This window comes from Procambarus clarkii, chromosome 38 (genome assembly GCF_040958095.1).
Source record: "Procambarus clarkii isolate CNS0578487 chromosome 38, FALCON_Pclarkii_2.0, whole genome shotgun sequence".
Lineage (NCBI taxonomy): Eukaryota > Metazoa > Arthropoda > Malacostraca > Decapoda > Cambaridae > Procambarus > Procambarus clarkii.
Genome location: NC_091187.1, coordinates 9,553,508 through 9,568,149, shown reverse-complemented (window position 1 = coordinate 9,568,149; position 14,642 = coordinate 9,553,508). Strand labels below are relative to the sequence as shown.

The 14,642-nt window shown below is 46.1% G+C and overlaps 1 protein-coding gene across 3 annotated transcripts in view; it reads right to left on the bottom strand.

Annotated features, from left to right (window-relative positions):
• Positions 1-1,241: 1,241 nt before the first annotated feature.
• The window catches only part of LOC123771862 (prolyl 3-hydroxylase 1), a 69,971-nt gene continuing 56,570 nt past the window's right edge, over positions 1,242-14,642 (bottom strand). Inside the window, exon 14 of one of the 3 annotated variants that reach the window (XM_069337690.1) lies at positions 1,242-1,798. In XM_069337690.1, the coding sequence (XP_069193791.1) occupies positions 1,604-1,798 (195 nt within the window). In that variant the 3' untranslated portion in view covers positions 1,242-1,603. The remainder of the gene's footprint in view (positions 1,799-14,642) is intronic. The other 2 variants (XM_069337689.1, XM_069337688.1) reach the window with 2 other exon arrangements.

Below are 14,642 nucleotides of genomic sequence, written 5' to 3'. Positions count from 1 at the left end.
GATTGTGACTGGTCCTGGACGGACCGAAACGTCGTCGTCCCTTCACCACACACTAGAAAGTGAAGGGATGACGATGTTTCGGTCCGTCCTGGACCATTCTCAAGTCGATTGTGACTGGTCTTGGACGGACCGAAACGTCGTCGTCCCTTCACCACACACGAGAAAGTGAAGGGATGACGATGTTTCGGTCCGTCCTGGACCATTCTCAAGTCGATTGTGACTGGTCCAGGACGGACCGAAACGTCGTCGTCCCTTCACCACACACTAGAAAGTGAAGCGACGACGATGTTTCGGTCCGTCCTGGACCATTCTCAAGTCGATTGTGTTAGCTCACAATCGACTTGAGAATGGTCCAGGATGGACCGAAACGTCGCCGTCCCTTTATCTTTTATTTATTTATTTATATATATACAAGAAGGTACATTGGGTTTGTGAGAATACATTGGATAGTACAGTATTTACACTCTTGTAAAGCCACTAGTACGCGCAGCGTTTCGGGCAGGTCCTTAATCTAGCAGATAATTTTAAGTAGGTAAATTCTATCAGAATTGATAAATGATAAAGATACATTGCAAGAGAAAAAGAGAAAATATTTTAGTGTCTTGTTTGATCAAAATATTTCAGCCACGTTATTGTGACTCCTCGTCTGCCAATACGGCCCCCTGACTAGGGGGCCTCGTAGCCTGGTGGATAGCGCGCAGGACTCGTAATTCTGTGGCGCGGGTTCGATTCCCGCACGAGGCAGAAACAAATGGGCAAAGTTTCTTCATCCTGAATGCCCCTGTTACCTAGCAGTAAATAGGTACCCGGGAGTTAGTCAGCTGTCACGGGCTGCTTCCTGGGGGTGGAGGCCTGGTCGAGGACCGGGCCGCGGGGACACTAAAGCCCCGAAATCATCTCAAGATAACCTCAAGATAACAATGTTTTGGTCCATCCTTAACCATTGTCAAATGGCATTACAAGGTTTCTAAATACTAAAAACCTTTTGGTTCATGTAACTACTTTTTTCTGAAAAGAATTCAAATGAAAAAGGAGGGTATTCTAAACAAGTATAAAAATATACAGTAGACAAGAAAACCTTAGGCAGTAGACCTAGTATATTTATGCTAATTACCATAACAACATTTATTCTGTACTGCATTATAACACAAGGTTAATACACAAGGAGCCGGTCGGCCGAGCGGACAGCACACTGGACTTGTGATCCTGTGGTCCCGGGTTCGATCCCAGGCGTCAGCGAGAAACAATGGGCAGAGTTTCTTTCACCCCTATGCTCCCCTGTTACCTAGCAGTAAAATAGGTACCTGGGTGTTAGTCAGCTGTCACGGGCTGCTTCCTGGGGGGAGGAGACCTGGTCGAGGACCGGGCCGCGGGGACACAAAAGTCCCGAAATCATCTCAAGATAACCTAACCATCTCAAGATAACCACATAAAAATAAATACTGTATTATGAAAAGTTATTATCCAAGAATATGACAGAAAATGACAAATATGAAAACTTCTGAACAGAAAACTAGAATAATTCAACCAGTATTATAAAATGATCATTTATACTCCAAACATTAAGTACACTTTCTGGTCGGCCAACTTTAGTAAACTCGGACTATACACTGTCATCTTTCAACCTAGTCAAGAGTGTTTCTGCTAATGTACGTTCCAGCTCTTTAAAGAGTTTATCGTGGGTAAACCACATTCCAATTGCACATCTGCTTCCGTCAAGAACTGGCAAAACTCCATGCGGATTTTCTGGACCCGAAGAAAAGCCTACCATCCTGCCACATCTTGGACGCACAATGGCCTGAAGGAAATCAAATCAAATAAGATATTACTACATAAAAAATAAATCTGATATTAAGAGAATTGAAATATTCTTTTCTGACTGACAAATTAATTGCACCAAAGGACACACACCCAAGATACTTCTTGAGGTTATCTTGAGATGATATCGGGACTTAACGTTGAAATACTGTACTGCTAGACTTTACGCAACGCTTAGCCCCACCATGACAAAGCCAGGGGCTTGGATACACCCCAGGATACTGCTAGGCAACTTGTAGCCCACTATGACAAAGCCAGGGGCTTGGATACACCCCAGGATACTGCTAGGCAACTTGTAGCCCACTATGACAAAGCCAGGGGCTTGGATACACCCCAGGATACTGCTAGGCAACTTGTAGCCCACTATGACAAAGCCAGGGGCTTGGATACACCCCAGGATACTGCTAGACTCTCAACAACTTGTAGCCCACCATGACAAAGCCAGGGGCTTGGATACACCCAGGATACTGCTAGGCAACTTGTAGCCCACCATGACAAAGCCAGGGGCTTGGATACACTCCAGGATACTGCTAGGCAACTTGTAGCCCACTATGACAAAGCCAGGGGCTTGGATACACCCCAGGATACTGCTAGACTCTCAACAACTTGTAGCCCACCATGACAAAGCCAGGGGCTTGGATACACCCAGGATACTGCTAGGCAACTTGTAGCCCACCATGACAAAGCCAGGGGCTTGGATACACCCCAGGATACTGCTAGGCAACTTGTAGCCCACTATGACAAAGCCAGGGGCTTGGATACACCCCAGGATACTGCTAGACTCTCAACAACTTGTAGCCCACCATGACAAAGCCAGGGGCTTGGATACACCCAGGATACTGCTAGGCAACTTGTAGCCCACCATGACAAAGCCAGGGGCTTGGATACACCCCAGGATACTGCTAGGCAACTTGTAGCCCACTATGACAAAGCCAGGGGCTTGGATACACCCCAGGATACTGCTAGACTCTCAACAACTTGTAGCCCACCATGACAAAGCCAGGGGCTTGGATACACCCAGGATACTGCTAGGCAACTTGTAGCCCACCATGACAAAGCCAGGGGCTTGGATACACCCCAGGATACTGCTAGGCAACTTGTAGCCCACTATGACAAAGCCAGGGGCTTGGATACACCCCAGGATACTGCTAGACTCTCAACAACTTGTAGCCCACCATGACAAAGCCAGGGGCTTGGATACACCCAGGATACTGCTAGGCAACTTGTAGCCCACCATGACAAAGCCAGGGGCTTGGATACACCCCAGGATACTGCTAGGCAACTTGTAGCCCACTATGACAAAGCCAGGGGCTTGGATACACCCCAGGATACTGCTAGACTCTCAACAACTTGTAGCCCACCATGACAAAGCCAGGGGCTTGGATACACCCAGGATACTGCTAGGCAACTTGTAGCCCACCATGACAAAGCCAGGGGCTTGGATACACCCAGGATACTGCTAGACTCTCAACAACTTGTAGCCCACCATGACAAAGCCAGGGGCTTGGATAAACCCCAGGATACTGCTAGACTCTCAACAACTTGTAGCCCACCATGACAAAGCCAGGGGCTTGGATACACCCCAGGATACTGCTAGACTCTCAACAACTTGTAGCCCACTATGACAAAGCCAGGGGCTTGGATACACCCCAGGATACTGCTAGACTCTCAACAACTTGTAGCCCACCATGACAAAGCCAGGGGCTTGGATACACCCCAGGATACTGCTAGACTCTCAACAACTTGTAGCCCACCATGACAAAGCCAGGGGCTTGGATACACCCCAGGATACTGCTAGGCAACTTGTAGCCCACCATGACAAAGCCAGGGGCTTGGATACACCCCAGAATACTGCTAGGCAACTTGTAGCCCACCATGACAAAGCCAGGGGCTTGGATACACCCAGGATACTGCTAGGCAACTTGTAGCCCACCATGACAAAGCCAGGGGCTTGGATACACCCAGGATACTGCTAGGCAACTTGTAGCCCACCATGACAAAGCCAGGGGCTTGGATACACCCCAGGATACTGCTAGACTCTCAACAACTTGTAGCCCACCATGACAAAGCCAGGGGCTTGGATACACCCCAGGATACTGCTAGGCAACTTGTAGCCCACTATGACAAAGCCAGGGGTTTGGATACACCCCAGGATACTGCTAGACTCTCAACAACTTGTAGCCCACCATGACAAAGCCAGGGGCTTGGATACACCCAGGATACTGCTAGGCAACTTGTAGCCCACTATGACAAAGCCAGGGGCTTGGATACACCCCAGAATACTGCTAGGCAACTTGTAGCCCACTATGACAAAGCCAGGGGCTTGGATACACCCCAGGATACTGCTAGGCAACTTGTAGCCCACCATGACAAAGCCAGGGGCTTGGATACACCCCAGGATACTGCTAGGCAACTTGTAGCCCACCATGACAAAGCCAGGGGCTTGGATACACCCCAGGATACTGCTAGGCAACTTGTAGCCCACTATGACAAAGCCAGGGGCTTGGATACACCCCAGAATACTGCTAGACTCTTGACAACTTGTAGCCCGCCATGACGGAAATTTTCAAATGCTCCTGCTATATATACTTGGAGTGGTGAAGAGTCTGTATCTGCCTTTGTCACCAGAGAGCAGACCCACACCCCTTCACCAGAGAGCAGACCCACACCCCTTCCGTGTAATAGAACCACAAAGAAAGGGAATTACAGTACTGCTATTCTAACTATAGGGCTGAGTGAGCTGGCAGCCCTCATTTAAAGACCCAGTATCTGCCTTTGTCACCAGAGAGCAGACCCACACCCCTTCCGTGTAATAGAACCACAAAGAAAGGGAATTACAGTACTGCTATTCTAACTATAGGGCTGAGTGAGCTGGCAGCCCTCATTTAAAGACCCAGTATCTGCCTTTGTCACCAGAGAGCAGACCCACACCCCTTCCGTGTAATAGAACCACAAAGAAAGGGAATTACAGTACTGCTATTCTAACTATAGGGCTGAGTGAGCTGGCAGCCCTCATTTAAAGACCCAGTATCTGCCTTTGTCACCAGAGAGCAGACCCACACCCCTTCCGTGTAATAGAACCACAAAGAAAGGGAATTACAGTACTGCTATTCTAACTATAGGGCTGAGTGAGCTGGCAGCCCTCATTTAAAGACCCAGTATCTGCCTTTGTCACCAGAGAGCAGACCCACACCCCTTCCGTGTAATAGAACCACAAAGAAAGGGAATTACAGTACTGCTATTCTAACTATAGGGCTGAGTGAGCTGGCAGCCCTCATTTAAAGACCCAGTATCTGCCTTTGTCACCAGAGAGCAGACCCACACCCCTTCCGTGTAATAGAACCACAAAGAAAGGGAATTACAGTACTGCTATTCTAACTATAGGGCTGAGTGAGCTGGCAGCCCTCATTTAAAGACCCAGTATCTGCCTTTGTCACCAGAGAGCAGACCCACACCCCTTCCGTGTAATAGAACCACAAAGAAAGGGAATTACAGTACTGCTATTCTAACTATAGGGCTGAGTGAGCTGGCAGCCCTCATTTAAAGACCCAGTATCTGCCTTTGTCACCAGAGAGCAGACCCACACCCCTTCCGTGTAATAGAACCACAAAGAAAGGGAATTACAGTACTGCTATTCTAACTATAGGGCTGAGTGAGCTGGCAGCCCTCATTTAAAGACCCAGTATCTGCCTTTGTCACCAGAGAGCAGACCCACACCCCTTCCGTGTAATAGAACCACAAAGAAAGGGAATTACAGTACTGCTATTCTAACTATAGGGCTGAGTGAGCTGGCAGCCCTCATTTAAAGACCCAGTATCTGCCTTTGTCACCAGAGAGCAGACCCACACCCCTTCCGTGTAATAGAACCACAAAGAAAGGGAATTACAGTACTGCTATTCTAACTATAGGGCTGAGTGAGCTGGCAGCCCTCATTTAAAGACCCAGTATCTGCCTTTGTCACCAGAGAGCAGACCCACACCCCTTCCGTGTAATAGAACCACAAAGAAAGGGAATTACAGTACTGCTATTCTAACTATAGGGCTGAGTGAGCTGGCAGCCCTCATTTAAAGACCCAGTATCTGCCTTTGTCACCAGAGAGCAGACCCACACCCCTTCCGTGTAATAGAACCACAAAGAAAGGGAATTACAGTACTGCTATTCTAACTATAGGGCTGAGTGAGCTGGCAGCCCTCATTTAAAGACCCAGTATCTGCCTTTGTCACCAGAGAGCAGACCCACACCCCTTCCGTGTAATAGAACCACAAAGAAAGGGAATTACAGTACTGCTATTCTAACTATAGGGCTGAGTGAGCTGGCAGCCCTCATTTAAAGACCCAGTATCTGCCTTTGTCACCAGAGAGCAGACCCACACCCCTTCCGTGTAATAGAACCACAAAGAAAGGGAATTACAGTACTGCTATTCTAACTATAGGGCTGAGTGAGCTGGCAGCCCTCATTTAAAGACCCAGTATCTGCCTTTGTCACCAGAGAGCAGACCCACACCCCTTCCGTGTAATAGAACCACAAAGAAAGGGAATTACAGTACTGCTATTCTAACTATAGGGCTGAGTGAGCTGGCAGCCCTCATTTAAAGACCCAGTATCTGCCTTTGTCACCAGAGAGCAGACCCACACCCCTTCCGTGTAATAGAACCACAAAGAAAGGGAATTACAGTACTGCTATTCTAACTATAGGGCTGAGTGAGCTGGCAGCCCTCATTTAAAGACCCAGTATCTGCCTTTGTCACCAGAGAGCAGACCCACACCCCTTCCGTGTAATAGAACCACAAAGAAAGGGAATTACAGTACTGCTATTCTAACTATAGGGCTGAGTGAGCTGGCAGCCCTCATTTAAAGACCCAGTATCTGCCTTTGTCACCAGAGAGCAGACCCACACCCCTTCCGTGTAATAGAACCACAAAGAAAGGGAATTACAGTACTGCTATTCTAACTATAGGGCTGAGTGAGCTGGCAGCCCTCATTTAAAGACCCAGTATCTGCCTTTGTCACCAGAGAGCAGACCCACACCCCTTCCGTGTAATAGAACCACAAAGAAAGGGAATTACAGTACTGCTATTCTAACTATAGGGCTGAGTGAGCTGGCAGCCCTCATTTAAAGACCCAGTATCTGCCTTTGTCACCAGAGAGCAGACCCACACCCCTTCCGTGTAATAGAACCACAAAGAAAGGGAATTACAGTACTGCTATTCTAACTATAGGGCTGAGTGAGCTGGCAGCCCTCATTTAAAGACCCAGTATCTGCCTTTGTCACCAGAGAGCAGACCCACACCCCTTCCGTGTAATAGAACCACAAAGAAAGGGAATTACAGTACTGCTATTCTAACTATAGGGCTGAGTGAGCTGGCAGCCCTCATTTAAAGACCCAGTATCTGCCTTTGTCACCAGAGAGCAGACCCACACCCCTTCCGTGTAATAGAACCACAAAGAAAGGGAATTACAGTACTGCTATTCTAACTATAGGGCTGAGTGAGCTGGCAGCCCTCATTTAAAGACCCAGTATCTGCCTTTGTCACCAGAGAGCAGACCCACACCCCTTCCGTGTAATAGAACCACAAAGAAAGGGAATTACAGTACTGCTATTCTAACTATAGGGCTGAGTGAGCTGGCAGCCCTCATTTAAAGACCCAGTATCTGCCTTTGTCACCAGAGAGCAGACCCACACCCCTTCCGTGTAATAGAACCACAAAGAAAGGGAATTACAGTACTGCTATTCTAACTATAGGGCTGAGTGAGCTGGCAGCCCTCATTTAAAGACCCAGTATCTGCCTTTGTCACCAGAGAGCAGACCCACACCCCTTCCGTGTAATAGAACCACAAAGAAAGGGAATTACAGTACTGCTATTCTAACTATAGGGCTGAGTGAGCTGGCAGCCCTCATTTAAAGACCCAGTATCTGCCTTTGTCACCAGAGAGCAGACCCACACCCCTTCCGTGTAATAGAACCACAAAGAAAGGGAATTACAGTACTGCTATTCTAACTATAGGGCTGAGTGAGCTGGCAGCCCTCATTTAAAGACCCAGTATCTGCCTTTGTCACCAGAGAGCAGACCCACACCCCTTCCGTGTAATAGAACCACAAAGAAAGGGAATTACAGTACTGCTATTCTAACTATAGGGCTGAGTGAGCTGGCAGCCCTCATTTAAAGACCCAGTATCTGCCTTTGTCACCAGAGAGCAGACCCAAACCCCTTCCGTGTAATAGAACCACAAAGAAAGGGAATTACAGTACTGCTATTCTAACTATAGGGCTGAGTGAGCTGGCAGCCCTCATTTAAAGACCCAGTATCTGCCTTTGTCACCAGAGAGCAGACCCACACCCCTTCCGTGTAATAGAACCACAAAGAAAGGGAATTACAGTACTGCTATTCTAACTATAGGGCTGAGTGAGCTGGCAGCCCTCATTTAAAGACCCAGTATCTGCCTTTGTCACCAGAGAGCAGACCCACACCCCTTCCGTGTAATAGAACCACAAAGAAAGGGAATTACAGTACTGCTATTCTAACTATAGGGCTGAGTGAGCTGGCAGCCCTCATTTAAAGACCCAGTATCTGCCTTTGTCACCAGAGAGCAGACCCACACCCCTTCCGTGTAATAGAACCACAAAGAAAGGGAATTACAGTACTGCTATTCTAACTATAGGGCTGAGTGAGCTGGCAGCCCTCATTTAAAGCCCCAGTATCTGCCTTTGTCACCAGAGAGCAGACCCACACCCCTTCCGTGTAATAGAACCACAAAGAAAGGGAATTACAGTACTGCTATTCTAACTATAGGGCTGAGTGAGCTGGCAGCCCTCATTTAAAGACCCAGTATCTGCCTTTGTCACCAGAGAGCAGACCCACACCCCTTCCGTGTAATAGAACCACAAAGAAAGGGAATTACAGTACTGCTATTCTAACTATAGGGCTGAGTGAGCTGGCAGCCCTCATTTAAAGACCCAGTATCTGCCTTTGTCACCAGAGAGCAGACCCACACCCCTTCCGTGTAATAGAACCACAAAGAAAGGGAATTACAGTACTGCTATTCTAACTATAGGGCTGAGTGAGCTGGCAGCCCTCATTTAAAGACCCAGTATCTGCCTTTGTCACCAGAGAGCAGACCCACACCCCTTCCGTGTAATAGAACCACAAAAAAAGGGAATTACAGTACTGCTATTCTAACTATAGGGCTGAGTGAGCTGGCAGCCCTCATTTAAAGACCCAGTATCTGCCTTTGTCACCAGAGAGCAGACCCACACCCCTTCCGTGTAATAGAACCACAAAGAAAGGGAATTACAGTACTGCTATTCTAACTATAGGGCTGAGTGAGCTGGCAGCCCTCATTTAAAGACCCAGTATCTGCCTTTGTCACCAGAGAGCAGACCCACACCCCTTCCGTGTAATAGAACCACAAAGAAAGGGAATTACAGTACTGCTATTCTAACTATAGGGCTGAGTGTGCTGGCAGCCCTCATTTAAAGACCCAGTATCTGCCTTCATCACCAGAGAGCAGACCCACACCCCTTGTATCTGCCTTCATCACCAGAGAGCAGACCCACACCCCTTCCGTGTAATAGAACCACAAAAAAAGGGAATTACAGTACTGCTATTCTAACTATAGGGCTGAGTGAGCTGGCAGCCCTCATTTAAAGACCCAGTATCTGCCTTTGTCACCAGAGAGCAGACCCACACCCCTTCCATGTAATAGAACCACAAAGAAAGGGAATTACAGTACTGCTATTCTAACTATAGGGCTGAGTGAGCTGGCAGCCCTCATTTAAAGACCCAGTATCTGCCTTTGTCACCAGAGAGCAGACCCACACCCCTTCCGTGTAATAGAACCACAAAGAAAGGGAATTACAGTACTGCTATTCTAACTATAGGGCTGAGTGTGCTGGCAGCCCTCATTTAAAGACCCAGTATCTGCCTTTGTCACCAGAGAGCAGACCCACACCCCTTCCGTGTAATAGAACCACAAAGAAAGGGAATTACAGTACTGCTATTCTAACTATAGGGCTGAGTGAGCTGGCAGCCCTCATTTAAAGACCCAGTATCTGCCTTTGTCACCAGAGAGCAGACCCACACCCCTTCCGTGTAATAGAACCACAAAGAAAGGGAATTACAGTACTGCTATTCTAACTATAGGGCTGAGTGAGCTGGCAGCCCTCATTTAAAGACCCAGTATCTGCCTTTGTCACCAGAGAGCAGACCCACACCCCTTCCGTGTAATAGAACCACAAAAAAAGGGAATTACAGTACTGCTATTCTAACTATAGGGCTGAGTGAGCTGGCAGCCCTCATTTAAAGACCCAGGACACCCAACTACACATAGAAAAGCTACGACCAAAAGGACAAATAGAAGCAACTGAAGGATCAATTAGAAGCAACTGAAGGATCAATTAGAAGCAACTGAATGATCAATTAGAAGCAACTGAAGGATCAATCAGAAGCAACTGAAGGATCAATTAGAAGCAACTGAAGGATCAATCAGAAGCAACTGAAGGATCAATCAGAAGCAACTGAATGATCAATTAGAAGCAACTGAAGGATCAATTAGAAGCAACTGAAGGATCAATTAGAAGCAACTGAAGGATCAATTAGAAGCAACTGAAGGATCAATTAGAAGCAACTGAAGGATCAATTAGAAGCAACTGAAGGATCAATCAGAAGCAACTGAAGGATCAATTAGAAGCAACTGAAGGATCAATTAGAAGCAACTGAAGGATCAATTAGAAGCAACTGAAGGATCAATCAGAAGCAACTGAAGGATCAATTAGAAGCAACTGAAGGATCAATCAGAAGCAACTGAAGGATCAATCAGAAGCAACTGAAGGATCAATCAGAAGCAACTGAAGGATCAATTAGAAGCAACTGAAGGATCAATCAGAAGCAACTGAAGGATCAATTAGAAGCAACTGAAGGATCAATCAGAAGCAACTGAAGGATCAATTAGAAGCAACTGAAGGATCAATTAGAAGCAACTGAAGGATCAATTAGAAGCAACTGAAGGATCAATTAGAAGCAACTGAAGGATCAATCAGAAGCAACTGAAGGATCAATTAGAAGCAACTGAAGGATCAATTAGAAGCAACTGAAGGATCAATCAGAAGCAACTGAAGGATCAATCAGAAGCAACTGAAGGATCAATTAGAAGCAACTGAAGGATCAATCAGAAGCAACTGAAGGATCAATCAGAAGCAACTGAAGGATCAATTAGAAGCAACTGAAGGATCAATCAGAAGCAACTGAAGGATCAATTAGAAGCAACTGAAGGATCAATTAGAAGCAACTGAAGGATCAATTAGAAGCAACTGAAGGATCAATTAGAAGCAACTGAAGGATCAATCAGAAGCAACTGAAGGATCAATTAGAAGCAACTGAAGGATCAATCAGAAGCAACTGAAGGATCAATTAGAAGCAACTGAAGGATCAATCAGAAGCAACTGAAGGATCAATTAGAAGCAACTGAAGGATCAATTAGAAGCAACTGAAGGATCAATCAGAAGCAACTGAAGGATCAATCAGAAGCAACTGAAGGATCAATCAGAAGCAACTGAAGGATCAATTAGAAGCAACTGAAGGATCAATTAGAAGCAACTGAAGGATCAATTAGAAGCAACTGAAGGATCAATTAGAAGCAACTGAAGGATCAATTAGAAGCAACTGAAGGATCAATTAGAAGCAACTGAAGGATCAATTAGAAGCAACTGAAGGATCAATTAGAAGCAACTGAAGGATCAATTAGAAGCAACTGAAGGATCAATCAGAAGCAACTGAAGGATCAATTAGAAGCAACTGAAGGATCAATCAGAAGCAACTGAAGGATCAATTAGAAGCAACTGAAGGATCAATCAGAAGCAACTGAAGGATCAATTAGAAGCAACTGAAGGATCAATTAGAAGCAACTGAAGGATCAATCAGAAGCAACTGAAGGATCAATTAGAAGCAACTGAAGGATCAATTAGAAGCAACTGAAGGATCAATTAGAAGCAACTGAAGGATCAATTAGAAGCAACTGAAGGATCAATTAGAAGCAACTGAAGGATCAATTAGAAGCAACTGAAGGATCAATCAGAAGCAACTGAAGGATCAATTAGAAGCAACTGAAGGATCAATCAGAAGCAACTGAAGGATCAATTAGAAGCAACTGAAGGATCAATTAGAAGCAACTGAAGGATCAATTAGAATCAACTGAAGGATCAATCAGAAGCAACTGAAGGATCAATTAGAAGCAACTGAAGGATCAATTAGAAGCAACTGAAGGATCAATCAGAAGCAACTGAAGGATCAATTAGAAGCAACTGAAGGATCAATCAGAAGCAACTGAAGGATCAATTAGAAGCAACTGAAGGATCAATTAGAAGCAACTGAAGGATCAATCAGAAGCAACTGAAGGATCAATTAGAAGCAACTGAAGGATCAATTAGAAGCAACTGAAGGATCAATCAGAAAGAAGCATTTCAATCCTCTCTCTCTGCCCAGTGTGTAAACAAGGCTTTTCCTTGGTTGCTCACTGAGCTCCCCTTCCCATGGAAACCACCATCTGAATATAAAGACTATAAAGGAAAGCAGAATAGAAAGGAAGTCCACCAAGGACCTGACAATCCTGACCTGACCTGACCTGAGGAGAATACCCTCAGCCTATGGTTCCAACAGAGAGAGCGGATTCATACACTTACCTGATAGAGAACAGGTAGAATCTTTAAGAAACATTAAACAAAAGTCAAGGGCCCGTGGTGTAGTGGCAAAATACCCACTCGGCGCTTTGCAAGCGCTTAGGCCTGGGTTCGTATCCTGGCCCAGGGAGGATTGACCGGGTGCCAATCCTTAACTTTTGCCTCTGTTCACCCAGCAGTGAATGGTTACCTGGTTGTTAAAAGATTTGGCGAGTCGTATCCGTGGAAAATTAGGATTAAGGACTTGCCCAAAATGCTACGCGTGCTGGTGGCTGTACAAGAATGTAACAACTCTTGAATATAAAAATGAAAGGTCTGCCAAACATCCCACAAAGGCACCAAGAGAGCAGGAATAGAAAAGATACTACAAGACATAATTTAGTCTACAAGAAAAGAGAATCCACCAATAAGGAGGGACATGACTGCCAAAAGCAGTACAGCAGTCAAGAAGGGATGCCTGTGGGGCCCACAACACCAACCCCATCCAAGGTGAAAAGGGTACCCAGGTGACAGACCTACAGGCCATAGATACCTATGCAAAATGAAATATAAAGTCCAGATCAACAAAGATGAAGTTGCACAAATGCAACAAGGAAATGCACACTCAGTATGAAAGTAGGACAAATCACAGGAAGGAAAGATCAGTATAATCCCAGGAAAAGCAGGAATTGACAAATCTAGAAAGAATGCAATACCGACTAAGAAGAGGAGGACATAACTCTTGCAAGCTTGCTCCTGACGGACACAATTGAGTAGAAAACTTGGCTGGCTAAGTCTAAAAAGGCTAAATGTAGGTCCAACAAAAATTTAAACACAGAGAACCCCCCCCCCCCCAAGGCAAAACAAAACCTCCCCAATCACTGCAATGAAGCAAATGATGGAGAACACGTTGGCTTGAGATTGAGTGAAAGAAGCAAGTGAAACCACCTAGCAAAGCAGCACAGGGAAAACCCTCAAATGGCAAGAATCAAATGACCCAAAAATGGACAACTTTCTGACAGGCTCCTCAATGGTTCCCTGGAAGCTAGCTGCCTGGGTAGGTGTACACACATATATCATATCCCATCAGACCGATTGAACGCCGACCTGCATGAAGTGAGACCGTCGCTCTACCGTCCAGCCCAAGTGGTAGAGGCACAGGCAGTTTGGGTATTTGATGTAAACCCAGACCAAGTGAAAATACCGCTAGAAAGGTGGTATTACCAAGTACTGGGTTCCATTCTGCTTGGAATGAAATTGGTGGGACGTCTTATACCTCTTCCCTCTGACCCAGCTTCACCCTTCAGTAATGGCCAGAATGGAAACCTTTGTTGGCTGTGTCATCTGAGTCACTCCTCAGTAGCCAGTTCAGCCGTGGTTCCCAGCTCCTCTTGCTCATTGGCCCCTTCCTTGTAAGTCCATCGACTGATCGTTTGGGAGGGGCTCTGCCTCACTGGAATGAACGGGGAGATGGACTTGTTTACCTGCAGAATTCAAGGCTATCCATTGATCTTTGCAACTGCAGTTTAATCACAGCTGACTGGACCATCATCTTCAAGAAGACTAGGTGGCAAGTTCATGTCACATTTGTATTCATGGTCAACGACCGGGCCGCAGGGACGCTAAGCCCCGAAATCCCCTCAAGGTAACCATCTTCTCGGCACCAGTATGAGGTGCCCTCTGGCAGTCTTTTTGCCGTTTCTTTTTCTTTGCTGGTTGCTTTCCATTTTGGCGCCGGTGATCATGTTCTTTTTGTCTTTGATGTTTGAGGACCACCATCTTATGACCATTACAATTCTGTCTTGGCAAAGCCTCTCTTACTTGAACGAATCCACAAGGGCCGTGACGAGGGTTTGAACCTACGTCCAAGAGGATCCTAGACGGAGCCATTTAGTTGCTTGTGCTCATCTTACAATGTGCTGCTCAAGCCCTTGGCAGCCCCCTATGTTCACAGGCTCTTATCAGGGACTGTAATCTGCAGTGTTTTCTGTTTGGTCAGCCCTTCAGAACCCGGCAAAGCCTTTACAGTTTTCAGAGGGCTTCTTATACCAGCCCCTCCAATTCTGTCCTCATGAGGTATGAATTTGAGGTTGCCATTTATTTACAGTATTTATTTATTTATTTATTTAATTATATATATACAAGAAGGTACATTGGGTTTGTGAGGATACATA